At 41.8% G+C, this 16,017-nt stretch overlaps 1 protein-coding gene across 1 annotated transcript in view; it reads right to left on the bottom strand.

Annotated features, from left to right (window-relative positions):
- dyrk4 (dual-specificity tyrosine-(Y)-phosphorylation regulated kinase 4) overlaps nt 1–11,527 on the bottom strand; it is an 84,648-nt gene extending 73,121 nt beyond the window's left edge. The window contains exons 1-2 of the mRNA XM_043713200.1: nt 11,383–11,527; nt 9,286–9,449 (exon numbers count right to left, since the gene is read on the bottom strand). Coding sequence (XP_043569135.1) covers nt 9,286–9,449; nt 11,383–11,527 — 309 coding nt within the window. The remainder of the gene's footprint in view (nt 1–9,285; nt 9,450–11,382) is intronic.
- Between the last annotated feature and the right edge of the window lie 4,490 nt (nt 11,528–16,017).

Raw genomic sequence — 16,017 nt, 5'->3', positions numbered from 1 at the left:
AGTCAGCCTGGATCTAAATTGCAGGCTGGGCCAGTGCTGTGCCCCAGGTAAAGTGGGATGCTCAGAAAGGAGGTCAATAATCTTTTCTATTGTACAAGGGTACATGCCACTATCTTCTATCTGTTACCTCACTTTCCACAGGGACGTGCATTCATTCTAACTCTGCCATAGCACTCACATCTCACTAAGGCTCATGGACTATAGTGCCCATTATTGCTTATTGATTAGCCATCTGAAGCAACATCCTCTTTAGAATCATAGAATCCCAACAATGCAGATAGAGGCCATTCAGCTCACCGAGTCTGCAACAATCCTACAAAGAGAATCTCACCCTATCCCCTTAACTTCACATTTACCTTAGTTAACCCAACTAGCATGCAGATTCCTGGACACTACAGGGCAATTTAGCATGACCAATCCATCTAACCTGCACATCTTTGGACTGTCTAAGTGTTAAATAACTGAACACTTGACAGAAACCCATAAACATGGGCAATATGTACAAATTCCACACAGGCAATCACTCAAGGCTGGAATTGAACCCAGGGGCCTGACACTATGAGGCAACAGTACTAACCACTGTGCCACCATGCTTCATTCTTTAAGTAAGCCAATTAAGTCTATTGTATTAGAAACATATAAATTCAGCTAGCCATCTCAGTTTGACAAAATACTGAGTGCATGCAATTATTGGGTAAGAAAGTTTAAATGTTCAGTTTTGAACAAATCCAATTTAGTATGTGGTTTGTAGTTGACTTTAAACTGGAAACTACAGTTTAAGTACTTAAGTTGTCAGTTTTAAGCAGGATGTATTTCAAGAGTTCCACTGAAAGGGCAGCTTAATGAAGAACGAGCTGAAACTGGATTCTCTTTAAGTGAGTCAGAAAAGCATTTTTGTGCCAGGATCATATAAAACTGGCCAATTGTGGGTGACTTAGAACTTGAGCATGACTTCCAAAGAATGCCAGAATTAAGAGATTCAGGTAGTTAATTACTGGAAGGGAAAAAGGTTTTCTATTCTTTTTGCCTAAATGTTTTTAGCCCCAGAATTAATTCCTACAATGTTACAGGAGAAGAAGCTGATTAATTGAAGCTGGTAAGTGATTAAAGTTTATTCTATTCCTAAAATTCAAAATAATATAGCAACTGGTGGTAAGGTTAATAAAATATATAAAGGTATAACTAAGTATAAAGTTGATTAAGATAATCAAGCAGCTCATTAGAACACAATAGGGCTGGTAGGAAAGGTCACATGTCACAGTTGAAGCATGTGAGAGTGTCTAGAAACCAATTTGGCCCAGAGCAAACACATAAGACCATAAGACCATAAGACATAGGAGTGGAAGTAAGGCCATTCAGCCCATCGAGTCCACTCCGCCATTCAATCATGGCTGATGCGCATTTCAGCTCCACTTACCAGTGTTCTCCCCGTAGCCCTTAATTCCTCTAGACAACAAGAATCTATCAATCTCGGCCTTGAAGACATTTAGCGTCCCGGCTTCCACTGCACTCCGTGGCAATGAATTCCACAGGCCCACCACTCTCTGGCTGAAGAAATGTCTCCGCATTTCTGTTCTGAAATGACTCCCTCTAATTCTAAGGCTGTGTCCACGGGTCCTAGTCTCCTCGTTTAGCTGAAACAATTTCCTAGCATCCACCTTTTCCAAGCCATGTATTATTTTGTATGTCTCTATTAAGTCTCCCCTTAATCTTCTAAACTCCAACGAATACAATCCCAGTATCCTCAGCCGTTCCTCATATGTTAGACCTGTCATTCCAGGGATCATCCGTGTGAATCTCCGCTGGACACGTTCCAGTGCCAGTATGTCTTTCCTGAGGTGTGGGGACCAAAACTGGACACGGTACTCCAAATGGGGCCTAACCAGCGCTTTATAAAGTCTTAGTAGTACATCTCTGCTTTTATATTCCAACCCTCTTGCGATAAGAGACAACATTGCATTCGTTTTCTTAATCACGGACTCAACCTGCATGTTTACCTTTAGAGAATCCTCGACTAGCACTCCCAGATCGCTTTGTGCTTTGGCTTTATTAATTTTCTCACCATTTTAGAAAGTAGTCTATGTTTTTATTCTTTTTGCCAAAGTGCAAGACCTCGCACTTGCTCACGTTAAATTCCATCAGCCATTTCCTGGGCCACTCTCCCAACCTGTCTAGATCCTTCTGTAGCCTCCCCACTTCCTCAGTACTACCTGCCTGTCCACCTAACTTCGTATCATCGGCAAACTTCGCTAGAATGCCCCCGGTTCCCTCATCCAAATCATTAATATATAATGCGAACAGCTGTGGCCCCAGCACCGAACCTTGCGGGACACTGCTCGTCACCGGCTGCCATTCTGAAAAAGAACCTTTTATCCCAACTCTGCAGCAAATGTCTGAAGTTCAAGCAGCTTTTGGGATCAGACTTTATGAGATGAAAGCTGAACCACAGACACTGTAATGCATTGGGCAGGATAGGTAGTTACTTGGATTCCTTGTATCAGGATGAAGTCACACTTCTTAGGATTGAATTGGCTGATTTGGTCAGTGTTCGGGGACAGGAGAGTGTGACTGTGAATGAGGCGGAAAGGGGACCCAGAGGGCAGAAGAGCATAAGCTATAGCTTGAGGTTCTTTCAGTTTGTCTGGATGAATCTGAGGGTTGCAGGATAGATGAGATAACTAACCATGACACCACGGTACAACATGCCACAAAAGTGGGGAACAAATCAGTAGGAAGCAGAGGGTAGGAAGGATTAATAGGTTGAGAGGTCATGTCCAACAAATCTGTTAGAACTCTTTGAGGAGCTAACAAGCAAGTTGGACAATGGAGAACCAGTGAACGTGATCTATTTGGATTTCCAGAAGATCTTTAACAAGGTACCGCAAAGAAGGCTGCTAAATTAAACAGGAGCCAATGGTGTTAAGGGCAAGGATAGAGGAGTGGCTAACTGGCAAAAGTTTAGACAGTGGTCTGCAGTAGTGAGTAGAGTGGGTTCTTTCTTGATTATATGTTTTATTGAGATTTGTCTCTTGATTAAACTTAAAAACATAAGCCATAAGTATGAAGTTAGCCTGGAGCAGTGTTTTGTAGAGGAATAATACACTGCTATTTTCTGGGTCTGTAGATTGGACGAAGCAAAAATGGCCCTTAGTAGAGTGATATGCTCTTCTTGTCGGATGTAGGAGTTTAGGGAGAGTTTACATGTTACTGAGGATTATATCTGCAATAAATGTCATTGGTTATGAATGCTGTTATATTGAATGGATCGGGTGGAGAGACAGTTAGAGACAATGAGGAATTTACACGACCAAGGGGATGTGATGGATGGCAGTTATAGGAAGGGAGAAAAGTTGCAGATACAGTCACATAGATGGGTTAACTCCAGGAAAGGTAAGAGAGGTAGGCAGGTAGTGTGGTTATCCCCATTTCAAACAAGTATGCTGTTTTAGAAAATGTAGGGGGTGATGGATTCTCGGGAATGTACCACGAACAGCCAAGTTTCTGATATCAAGACTGGCTCCAATGCATTTAGAGGTACGTTGGGTTCCAAGAGATCAATTGTGTTAGGGGACTCTCTAGTTCAAGGCATAGACAGACGTTTCTTGGCCAGCAGCAAAAAATCAGAATGGTGTGTTGCTTCCCTGGTGCCAGGATCAAGGATGTCTCAGAGAGGGTGCAGAATGTTCTCAAAGGGGAGAGGGACCTGCAGGTGATCATTGTACACATTGGAAGAAATAACATAAGAAAGGAAAAAGATGAGATTCTGAAGGGAGAATATAGAGTTAGGTAGGAATTTAAAAAGGAGATCCTCGAGAGTAGTAATATCTGGATTACTCCCGGTGCCGTGAGCTAGTGAGGGTAGGAATAGGAGGATAGAGCAGATGAATGCATCGCTAAGGAGCTGGTGTATGGGAGAAGGATTCACATTTTTGGATCATTGGAATCACTTTTGGGGTAGAGGTAACCTGTACAATTCATTGCACCTGAATTGGAAGGGGACTAATACACTGGCAGAGAGACTTGCTAGAGCTGGTCAGGAGGATTTAAACTATTAAGGGAACCCAGGGAGATAGTGAGGAAAGAGATGAATCTGAGACTGGTACAGTTGATAAAAGAAGTAGGTCAAACAGTCAGGGCAGGCAGGGACAAAGCAGAGAACAAGGTAGCACGGATAAATTAAACTGCATTTATTTCAATGCAAGAGGCCTAACAGGGAAAGCAATGGTGAGTGGTGTGGTGAGTGGTGAGTGGTGTTCCACAGGGCTCTGTCCTTGGGCCTCTACTGTTTGTAATTTTTATTAATGACTTGGATGAGGGGATTGAAGGATGGGTCAGCAAGTTTGCAGATGACACAAAGGTTGGAGGTGTCGTTGACAGTATAGAGGGCTGTTGTAGGCTGCAGCGGGACATTGACAGGATGCAGAGATGGGGGCTGAGAAGTGGCAGATGGAGTTCAACCTGGATAAATGTGAGGTGATGCATTTTGGAAAGTCGAATTTGAAAGCTGAGTACAGGATTAAGGATAGGATTCTTGGCAGTGTGGAGGAACAGAGGGATCTTGGTGTGCAGGTACATAGATCCCTTAAAATGGCCACCCAAGTGGACAGGGTTGTTAAGAAAGCATATGGTGTTTTGGCTTTCATTAACAGGGGGATTGAGTTTAAGAGTCGTGAGATCTTGTTGCAGCTCTATAAAACTTTGGTTAGACCACACTTGGAATATTACGTCCAGTTCTGGTCGCCCTATTATAGGAAAGATGTGGATGCTTTGGAGAGGGTTCAGAGGAGGTTTACCAGGATGCTGCCTGGACTGGAGGGCTTATCTTATGAAGAGAGGTTGACTGAGCTCGGACTTTTTTCACTGGAGAAAAGGAGGAGGAGAGGGGACCTAATTGAGGTAAACAAGATAATGAGAGGCATGGATAGAGTCGATAGCCAGAGACTATTTCCCAGGGCTGAAGGGCCTGTTCTGTGCTGTACTGTTCTATGTTCTATAATTCTATTAGAATTAGAGCAGTCTTGAAAAAGGGTAGACCGGATCTAAAAGTTGAATTTTTAAACTGGGAGGAAGGCTAATTTTGACGGCATTAGTCAAGAACTTTCAAAAGCTGACTGGGGGCAGATGTTCGCAGGCAAAGGATCAGCTGGAAAATGAGAACCTTTCGGAAATGAGATGACGAGAGTCCAGAGACAGTATATTTCTGTTAGGATGAAAGGAAAGGCTGATAGGTGTAGGGAATGCTGGATGGCTAAAAGACAGTAGGAGTGTACTTAAGAGGAAATCAGGAAAGCAAAAAGAGGACATGAGATAGCTTGGCAAATAGAGTTAAGGAGAATCAAAAGGGTTTTCACAAATATATTAATGACAAAAGGGTAACTAGGGAGAGAATAGGGTCCCTCAAAGATCAGCAAGGTGGTCTTTGTGTGGAGCCGCAGGAGATGGGGAAAATAATAAACGAATTTTTGGATCAGTGTTTACTGTGGAAAAGGATATGGAAGATATAGAATGTAGGGAAATAGATGGTGACATCTTGAAAAATGTCCATATTACAGAGGAGGAAGTGCTGGATGTCTTGAAACACATTAGGTGTATCCTAGAACTCTCTGGGAAACTAGGGAAGTGATTGCTGGGCCTCTTGCTGAAATATTTGTATCATCGATAGTCACAGGTGAGGTGGGTGCCGGAAGACTGGAGGTTGGCTAATGTGGTGCCACTGTTTAAGAAGGGTGGTAAGGACAAGTCAGGGTACTATAGACCAATGAGCCTGATGTCAGTGGTGGGGAAGTTGTTGGAGGGAATGCTAAGGGACAGGATGTACATGTATTTGGAAAGGCATGGACTGATTAGGGATAGTCAACATGGCTTTGTGCATGGGAAATCATGTCTCACAAAATTGATTGAATTTTGAAGAAATAACAAAGAGGATTGACGAGGGCAGAGCGGTGGACATGATCTATATGGACTTCAGTAAGGTGTTTGACAAGGTTCCCCATGGGAGACTGAGAAGCAAGGTTAGATCTCATGGAATACAGGATATAACTAGCCATTTGGATACAGAACTAGCTCAAAGGTAGTAGACAAAGGGTGGTGGTGGAGGGTTGCTTTTCAGACTGGAGGCCTGTGACCAGTGGAATGCCACAAGGATCGGTGCTGAGTCCACAGCTTTTCATCATTTATATAAGATTTGGATATGAACGTAGGAGTATAGTTAGTTAGTTTGCAGATGACACCAAAATTAGAGGTCTAGCGGACAGCAAAGAAAGTTACCTCAGAGTACAACGGGATCTTGATCAGATGGGCAAATGGGCTGAGAAGTGGCAGATGGAGTTTAATTTAGATAAATGTGAGGTGCTGTATTTTGGCAAGCAAATCTTAGCAGGACTTATACACTTAATGGTAAGGTCCTAGCGAGTGTTGCTACATAAAGAGACCAGTGCAGGTTCTTAGCTCCTTGAAAGTGGAGTCGCAGGTAGATAGGATAGTGAAGAAGGCGTTTAGTGTGCTTTCCTTTACTGGTCAGAGTATTTAGTACAGGAATGGGGTTGTCATGTTGCGGCTGTACAGGACATTGGTTAGGCCACTTTTGGAATATTGTGTGCAATTCTGGTCTCCTTCCTATCGGAAGGATGTTGTGAAACTTGAAAGAGTTCAGAAAAGATTTACAAAGATATTGCTAGGGTTGGAGGATTTGAACCAATGGCAGAGTTTGAATAGGCCAGGACTGTTTTCCCTGGAGATTTGGAGGCTGAGGGGTGACCTTATAAAGGTTTATAAAATCATGAGGGGCATGGATAAGGATAAATAGACAAACGCTCTTCCCTGGGGTAAGGAGTCCAGAACTAGAGGGCATAGGTTTAGGTTTAGGGTGAGAGGAGAAAGATATAAAAGAGACCTAAGGGGCAACTTTTTCACGCAGAAGGTGGTACATGTATGGAATGAGCTGCCAGAGGAAGTCGTGGAGGCTAGCACAATTGCAACATTTAAAAAGCATCTGGATGGCTATGTGAATAGATAGGGTTTGGAGGGATATGGTCTGGTTGCTGACAGGTGGGACTAGATTGGGTTGGGATATATAGTCAGCATGGGTGAGTTGGACCAAAGGGTCTGTTTCCATGCTGTACATCTCAATGACTCTCTGAATCTTCTGCTTGGCAGTTAGTGTTCCACATGTGTTAGGACCACAACTATTCATGCCATACATTAACAATCTGAATGAAGAAATTAAGCGCATTGTTACAAAGTTTGCAGATAACATCAAGTTAGGTAGAGGGACAAGTAGTGTTCAGGGAGCGGGGAAGCTGCAGAAGGACTTGGACAGGTTGACAGAATGGACAAAGAAGTGGCAGATGTAATGTAATCTGGGAAAACATGCACTTTGGTAAGAAGAATAGAGGCACAGACTATTTTCTAAACAGGTAAAGACTTCAGAAATCTGAAGCACAAAGGGGCACACAAATCCGAGTTCAGAATTCCCTTCAGGTTAACATACAGGTTCAGGTATCAGGAAGGCAAATGCAATGTTAGCATTTATTTCAAGAAGTCTAGAATACAAGAGCAGAGATGTAATGTTGAGGCTGCACAAGATTCTGGTTAGACCACATTTGGAATATTGTGAGCAGATCTGTCCCCATCTAAGGAACTGGTGATAGAGAGGGTCCAGAGCACATTTACAAGAATGATTCCAAGGATAAAGGGCTTGCCACATGAGGAGCAGTGAGGACTCTGGGAGTGAACTTGATGGAGTTTAAAAGCATGAGGGGTGAACCTTATTAAAATTTATAGTATACTGAGATGCCTGCATAGAGTGGAGAAGGAGAAGATGTTTCCTCTGTAGGAGAGACTAGGACCCGAGGTCACAGCCTCAGAGTGAAGAGATGGGCCTTTAGAACTGAGATGAGGAGGAATTTCTTCAGCCAGAGGATGATTTATCTGTGGAATTCATTGTCACAGATGACTGTGGAGGCCAAGCCACTGATTGCGTTATGACAGAGATAGATAGGTCTTGATCAATAAGGGGATCAAAGGGAGAAGGCAGGAGAATGGGGTTGAGAAACATGTCAGCAATGAAGGAGCAGACTTACTTCGCTGTATGGCCTAATTCAGCTCCTATGTTGTATGGTCTTACTTACACGGGGCACCTCACCACTACTCCTGTTCCTGTTTCACCACTAACTGCTCTTCCTTTCACTTCTTTCATACTCAATCTGTCCCTTTGTCTTATTTCATTAAAAAATGGCCCACTCCCCAAACTGATGTCACTATAACAACTTGACTGATTTAACCCTAATCCTAGGTTGCACCTGACCTGTAGGATTGACTGTGGTCAATCCCCAGACTGCAAGGATATAGATCCCCAGACTCAGATTGGACCAAGTATCTGACTGACTGTGGCCAACCTTGGACTGGAATAGAATGAGCCTTATTACTCACTGTGGCAGTCCTCCAAGGCTGGCTTTAGTCCTTTCCACACCACTAAGGACTGCTCCCCTTTGACTTTTACACATGGTCATTTGCTTGACTCTCATGCAATGTGCTTGCCATGTAAGTGATGTGACGTTAAGGGTGGCACTGTGGCTCAGCGGATAGCACTGCTGCCTCACAACGCCAGAGACCCGGGTTCAATTCCCGCCTCAGGCAACTGTCTGTGTGGAGTTTGCACATTCTCCCAGTGTCTGCATGGATTTCCTCTGGGTGCTCCGGTTTCCTCCCACAATCCAAAAGATGTCAGGTGAATTGGAGATGCTGAATTGCCCATAGTGTTAGGTGCATTAGTCAGAGGGAGGTGCATTAGTCTGGGTGGGTTACTCTGCGGAGGGTCGGTGTGAACTTGTTGGGCCGAAAGGCCTGTTTCCACACTGTAGGGAATCTAATATAGCATGGTGCTTCACAGCAATATACCCACACCCTTAACTGTTCAGTGCTCCCCACCATGGCAATATGCCTGTCTCTTCTTCTGCGCTAAAAGATATATAAGTCACAGATGCTGGCTGCCTATAGCTGAGCACTAATCCTGTGACTAAAAGAGAAGTAGTGCAAGTGAGTATGTGCTAAGAAAGGAAGCTAACATCCATAAGATGCATTCTGTGTATGAGAGACCTGACAGAAGCATGCAAGACATAAACACTTCTATTTTGAGCAGAAAGGGTTTAAGTGCTGAACCTACAATCTCAGCCACTTGTCTGAAAACAGCAAGAAATATCAATAAAAAAGAGCAATTGTTTTAGTTAGTCAAATCCATACCATACTGATTGTTTAAGTTAGTCAAAACCAAATATGTATTATTACCTTAACGTAAGAACCATGTTTATCATCAAAGCAAATGTTGCGTTGTTTCTCTGGAGAACAGTCAAATTTTTTGGCTTTCAAACCGAGAAACCAGATTTCTTCAAAATTTAGGATTTCTTTGTGTTCGTAATTGGTCAATCCATTCTTAAAATGCATCAGTGCTTCTATTCAAATAGGGCAAAAAAGACATCAGTAGATTTTCCAATTCACTTTCTTCCAAATGTATTTAAGCAAAAGCATTTTTTATTCTATAATATTTAATGAGGTTCTGCATAAGAAATAATCAGAATCTGAGAACTTGGAGATAATGTTGAGCATGGGTTATAATTGGTTGAGTGGCCAGAGGTAGGAATAAAGGAAGAATTACACATCCATATTTGCAAGTAACAGTAAAGTAGAACAGCAATTAGGTAGATAGGAGCAAGACTTTACAAAAGAATGTAAACAGATTACTCTGGTGGGTAAAACTGAGAAAATGCGGAATCTAATTGCATTCAATAAACCTTTTTCTTTTCTAAATGGTGACGGAATAGAGCCTGCAGAAAAACAAAAGGATTTTCAAGCCCAAGCACACAAATTGCTAAAATCTAGCTCACAAGTACAAAAGGTAACAAAAATGACTGCGAATATTGTGGGTGAATCTGGTGTCTTTTGGCTCAGTCCAAATTGCCACAGCATTTTTTTGAAGGGATTCTTGCCATGAAGCCTGCAAATCTTCTTACATATCTGACCAGACTCACTTTATTTGTGATCTACCACACTGCTCACACCCAATTCCAGCCCCAACTTATCATGATGATGTTCCTGGAATGCCTCGTCACTGCTGGGATATCCTGAAATTGTCCAGTACCCCTTATGCCCATGCTCTGAGCAGGTAACTGAGCATGTCCATCCTCCGAACTGGTATTGGAGGCTGTTCTTGACTTACAGAGCCAAGATCCCCTGAGCAGAAGCTGTCCCTCTTGACTTGACTGAGGTCTACTGATACCATGCCACACTTCCTGCCTTCGTGTCTGTATGAACTGGAAAGGCAAGACAGCAGAGATGATCCAAGGATCCAGGTAGGCTCTGAGAAAGCAAGTGCTATGGAAGTGAATGAAGAGCCTAGGGATGCAGTCTGGTCCATTGAGTTCAGTGTGTGTCCCAGAGTGCCCTGTGTCCTTGCTGCTGCATTACAATGATAACTGCCAATGCAGCACTGAAATGCAGACAAATCCTATAAGTGGAGCATGAGGGTTTTTAGACACTGGCGTGTATCTGTTGCCATGGAAGTGCAGTGCATGTGTCAGTGCATATGGATCCTGCCCAGAGTTCAACAAGGTCTTTTGAAGCAAGTGGTGAGCAGTATTCATCAGTTACCTGCACTGATTTCCATTTTCCCAGCGTCTAGCTTGTTTGGCGTGTTTGATCAGATAGAGAGCTGAACGTTAATGAGGCGAGTCAAGCCATTAACAATACCCACTTAATTGGCAACTCACCACTGCCTAGCAAGAAACTCATTGCGCTATTTCTCAAGAGTATAAAAGATGGAACAAGATGCTCCTGACGTCAAGTTAGGCACCATTATACTTCTTGCTGATTCTGCTACAAACCTTGTTATAACCCATGTCACTAAATCAGACTAAGCCACTAATCACTGACCTATATTAAGGGTCATTGTTACATCACATTTGGGACAATGTGGAGGGTCAGATGAGTAATTAATGCCAAGAAATTATCATGAGAAAACTAATGTTCATTTGACTACAAGGTGGTTTTAGTTTTATGGCTAAACTTTTCGCAATCATCAAATACACAAGAAGGTTAATTTTAAAGTCAAACAGGTGGACAATGTGGTCACATTTGGTGATTGCTCATTATTGGTGATGTCAACCCAGAGCCAAATCAAAAGCGAATACGCTTTTCATTATGTTGTAATGATAACTCTTGTCATTAAGTCTGTGTGTCTGAAAATGTGCTCAAAATTGCACTTGCATTCTGTCTTAATCACATGATAACTATGCACAAGTTTAAAAAAAAGGGAGACTGTCTTCATCTGTCTCCACTCCCCTGCAGCAGATAGAACAATCATTGTAATATTGCTGCTAAGTATTGTACCTTGAGGTGTCATTGGCAGCTTGAAACCTTCAAAGGTCCTCCCTTTATCAGATTTCTTTGCATGGACATTACAGCTCGTCTTTGGCTGGTTCTCCTTTGAGCCACATTGGATTATCTGTTGTAAATCAATGCCATCAGTGTTCATACCCTGGTAAAAGAAATTAATATTATTTTGCTCTAAATGTTCCCATTAGCTGGTCCATTATCAGCATTTTCTTTGTTGAACACAAAAGTGTATCCATTACTCTATTTCACAATGTAAAAAGTAAATTAGTCGTTTACAATGTTATGACACAGCACAGGGGCAGGTGGAATTTGAATTTAGGAATTTTAGCCCATTAACAGGCCAGAAATTGCTAAAAAGTCAGAAGATGTGGAGTCAAGTCCCAACTTTCCCAGACATATGTCATAGCATGTCTGAACAGAATTATTGAATTAACGACATCAAGTTTTGTTCTTATGTATTCACAGGATGCAGGCATGGCTGGCTGGGCCAACATTCACTGCACATGAGAGTCAGGTATGTTGCTGTCAGTCTGGAGTCACATGTAGGCCAGACCAGGTAAGAATGGCAGTTTCGTTCCCTAAAGGCATTAGTGAACCAGATGGGTTTTTCCTGACAATTGATAATGGTCATCATTAAACTTCTAATCCCAGATTTTAATTGAATTCAAGTTCCAGCATCTGCCATGGCATGATTCAAATCCCAGGTCCCCAGAACATTATCTGAGTCTCCTGATGAATAATCTAGCAATAATACCTCTAGGCCATTACCTCCCCTTGTAGTGACTAATAAGAAGGTTTTCTTCCGGTCTGATGAGTATTCAATCAAATTAGATAGTTGTAATGGATACACCTTGCTGTGTTGCACGAGAAACAAAAATAACAAACAATATGATGGAACATTTCAATGTTATGGACATTGCTGGTATTCATATCCTGTAACCTTCTACTGCCCTTGCAACTGCTTCTTCCTTTTACTTCTGCTCTGCTTCAAGATGGTACTTTGTCAAGCTTCCTGGCAACCTCAGAAACTTTCAGCTTATGAGGTGAAGCATACGCTAGAGCATTGACGCTTGTCTTACATGACAGCTGGCACACAAACTAAGAAAGTTTGCAAGAGCAGGAAGAGATCCTGTGCACTGCAAATTCTGCACTAACGCAGGAGTTATCATAGGCATAGTGAGGGCATTTAACACTGGAGATTGACAAGCTGAAACCAGGCACTGTTTGATGTTTCAGCATCTGCCATTCCCTTTCCCTAGTTCATGGTGCCTACAATAAATGTTTCATAAACCATTTGTGGCAGACATTGAGAATCTGACTAAAGTTGTAATTAGTGTCTAAACATTTGTGTAAGCTACAAACATGACAATCTATTTTAAAATCTTTGAGAGCAGAGAATATTCCTGCAGCTGGTGGTTCTTGTATCTTCATTGGTATAAGAATTAATGTTCATCTTTGGGTGGATGCAGTTTATTAGAAAGTAAAATACGATGAAATCCATTTCCTGTTGTATCCTATTGTACTGAGAAAACCAGTTTTTCTGTGAATTGTAACATTCTGAACACAACACACTCAGTCCCAAGAGTTGATAGGTGCCTACATTCAATTCTGTCAACCAATAGGAGAGGGGCTTATTGCAAGGTTTTCAGTAGGTCACTCTGGATGGTTTGGTCACTAAAGAGGACTTTACAGGTTACAGGCAGTGAATGAGAATGTGGCAAAGACAAAAAAAAAAGTAGATTGTATGTTAGGAGTGCTGCAGTTAACTTCTGGAAGTAGGAAGTAGGGAAGTAAAGAGCACCTGGGTGGATCTGTGCTGTCAGGACCCAGGAAGAGGTTTGGAGATAATTAAGTAGCTGGGAAGCTGAGAATAAGGGAATGTCACTAGTTTTATGTCGGTGGGAGTTGTGAGGGGCTTTGGAGAAGCCTGCACACTTCAGTGCAGCTGAGAGAGTGAGGTTTGAAAATCTCACAAGTTAGTTTTGCTTGATGCAACTGAACAAGCTTAGAACTTGGGGAAAACACCAAAGAAGACTTGTTTGGTTAAGTTAGCTGTTGGTGAAAAGCTGGAGTTATGCTGTGTGAGACTACTGGAAAATAGGCTCAGAAAGTAGGGGAACAAAAACCCATGAAAGAGGGCCAATTGACCAGAATGGGGATAATTGTTAAGGCAGTCCATCACATAGTGATTCCCGAGAGGGCACTTTAAGGCCAGAGTAGCAAAGTGAAGAATTATAATTGCTGAAGCAGAATTAGATATTAATGACCTGGTGTGACATTAATATCTTGGTGGTGGAGGGGTTGTTAAGAAATCCATAGGATTTGACTTGATTGCACTTAATGTTTGCCTTGTGTTGTGGAATGTTCAACACAGTCTATTACCCATATTTACCACATTTGTTCTGGATGTGTAGTAATTTAACAAGGTCAACCAGGTGGACCTCATAGAATAGGAGTTCCCTGATTGGACCAGATTAACAGCCTTTGGCTGACAGATAAGGTGTGTCAGACATTCTATTCACTCTGAGAGCTGTCTCCGAGGGTACTGGATTAGTATTGATTATGAGGAGAAAGTGAGGTCTGCAGATGCTGGAGATCAGAGCTGGAAATGTGTTGCTGGAAAAGCGCAGCAGGTCAGGCAGCATCCAGGGAACAGGAGAATCGACATTTCGGGCATAAGCCCTTCTTCAGGAAGAAGGGCTTATGCCCGAAACGTCGATTCTCCTGTTCCCTGGATGCTGCCTGACCTGCTGCGCTTTTCCAGCAACATATTTCCAGCCCTAGTATTGATTATGACCTGGTGATGGGATAGCAGCCTCTGTGGAGTTAGTTTAGGATGTTCAAAATAAGTTGTACATTTATTATCACCTCACAAACTCTCAGAAGTCCCAAATGTTCTCCCCATGCCAATGTGCCCTACTGCCTATCATGTATGTCCTTTACGCCAGTTCATATGATTGTATAAACGTTCAAATTAAAGAAAAGTAGACCATGCACTTCTCAATCCTTTTAAATGACAGAACAGGATCAGTTTGTTTTGATTTCTCATCTTCCCCCTGATAACTTAGATTCTTGCCAGGCAAGGGAACCAATCTGCCTTCAAAATATTCAATGACCCTCTACCCCCACCACTTTCTGAGGCAGAGAGTTCCAAAGCGTCACAGAGAAAAAACACTCCTCATATATGTTGTAAAAGATAGCCTCTAATTTTAGCAGAGGGACATATGACAGAATGAAGAAACTGAGAAACGGTCAAATGCTTAGTCCATCAACCAGATCCACTGAGTTCATACACATAGATTCAGCTACATTGTGGCGTATAATTGATGTTCATAGCTTGTACAGTGTAAAGGGAAAGCATAATTGTATTTGTGACAATACTATGTCTTTAAGAGGTGTTTTGTCCTGGTTTATTTTCAAGAGAGAGATTTGGGGACAGGTTCCGAGCAGTCTTTGAGAAGACAAACATCTTTTGAAGTCTTGGATTTTTTTTTTTACAAAAGGTGGAACAATAGAAGCATCCTGAATGAATGTGGTTGAACTCCAAGAGAAACAGGGATTTTTGGTTTTTAGTTTTCAGCAGCAGTTGCTGTTGGGGTCTTGAAGAGGAGGAAACTATTTTTTATCCCTCCCTTGGTCACAGCCAAAAGCTGGGGTTTGTCTGCTATGGAAGCTGCATGTGACATATCTGTTTTCTGAATTTGCCTTTTTGCCAAGGGTGTGTTTATGGGATGTTACTATATTGGAAAAGTTAATTAATAATAGTTACTGTATCTATTATTCTGTTAAGTTTTTCAATAGAGTTAAGCTATTCCAATTTGGGTCTAGTCTACCTCCTTAATATATTTTGAGGGGTTTTGGTCTGGTTCATAACATATTAGCGTGGTAGCAATAGAGTATCCTCCAAAAACAAAGGATGCCAGTGCGCTTAGAGAACAGGTGAACACTTGCCACATAATTATACTTTTTTTTTTCTCTGTAATGTTGCTTAGAGCTAAGGCAATTTGTAAAAGCCACAAAGGGCATGCACACTTACCTTGACAATCCTTTAGAGATCAATAAATACTTTCTTTATTCTCCCAACAATTGGAGTTCACATCAAATGCATTTGTCCTTCCTGTGACCTCTGTCCAGGTTGGTCTGGCATTCTGATAATGGAAAGGTCCTCTTACAATGAAAATAGCAGCATCCTTACTTGGAGCTGTTCTCCAAAGTTGCAATCTTAAAAAGATGCACATCTTCATTCCATTGGTGGAGCAATTTTTGGGATTGTCAGCAGCAGGTTAGCTTTATTGACAAGGTCAAACATCCTTTAAGAGTTGCTGGTGTCAGCTCCAAGTCATTTCTGGGTTATGCATTAGAAACACTAGTGAATGACATTAACTAGTTGGCTTCATTTTACAATGAAAGACCAACTAACAGTCCAATAAATTCATGCAATGAGAGTTTCAACCCATTGTTAAAGTAATGGGATATTAGAATCAACCAATTCTCTACTTTTCACAATATTTAAACAGAAAATCACAGCTTGAACATTGATTCAACTTGTAAAATGTAAAAAAAAATTACATTTACTAGAAAGGCTGATACTTTAAATATATTTAAACTGAAGTTAATTATTAGGCTATT

This window comes from Chiloscyllium plagiosum, chromosome 23 (genome assembly GCF_004010195.1).
Source record: "Chiloscyllium plagiosum isolate BGI_BamShark_2017 chromosome 23, ASM401019v2, whole genome shotgun sequence".
NCBI lineage: Eukaryota > Metazoa > Chordata > Chondrichthyes > Orectolobiformes > Hemiscylliidae > Chiloscyllium > Chiloscyllium plagiosum.
The sequence above is the reverse complement of the archived record's forward strand: the minus strand, read 5'-3'. Positions and strand labels throughout refer to the sequence as shown.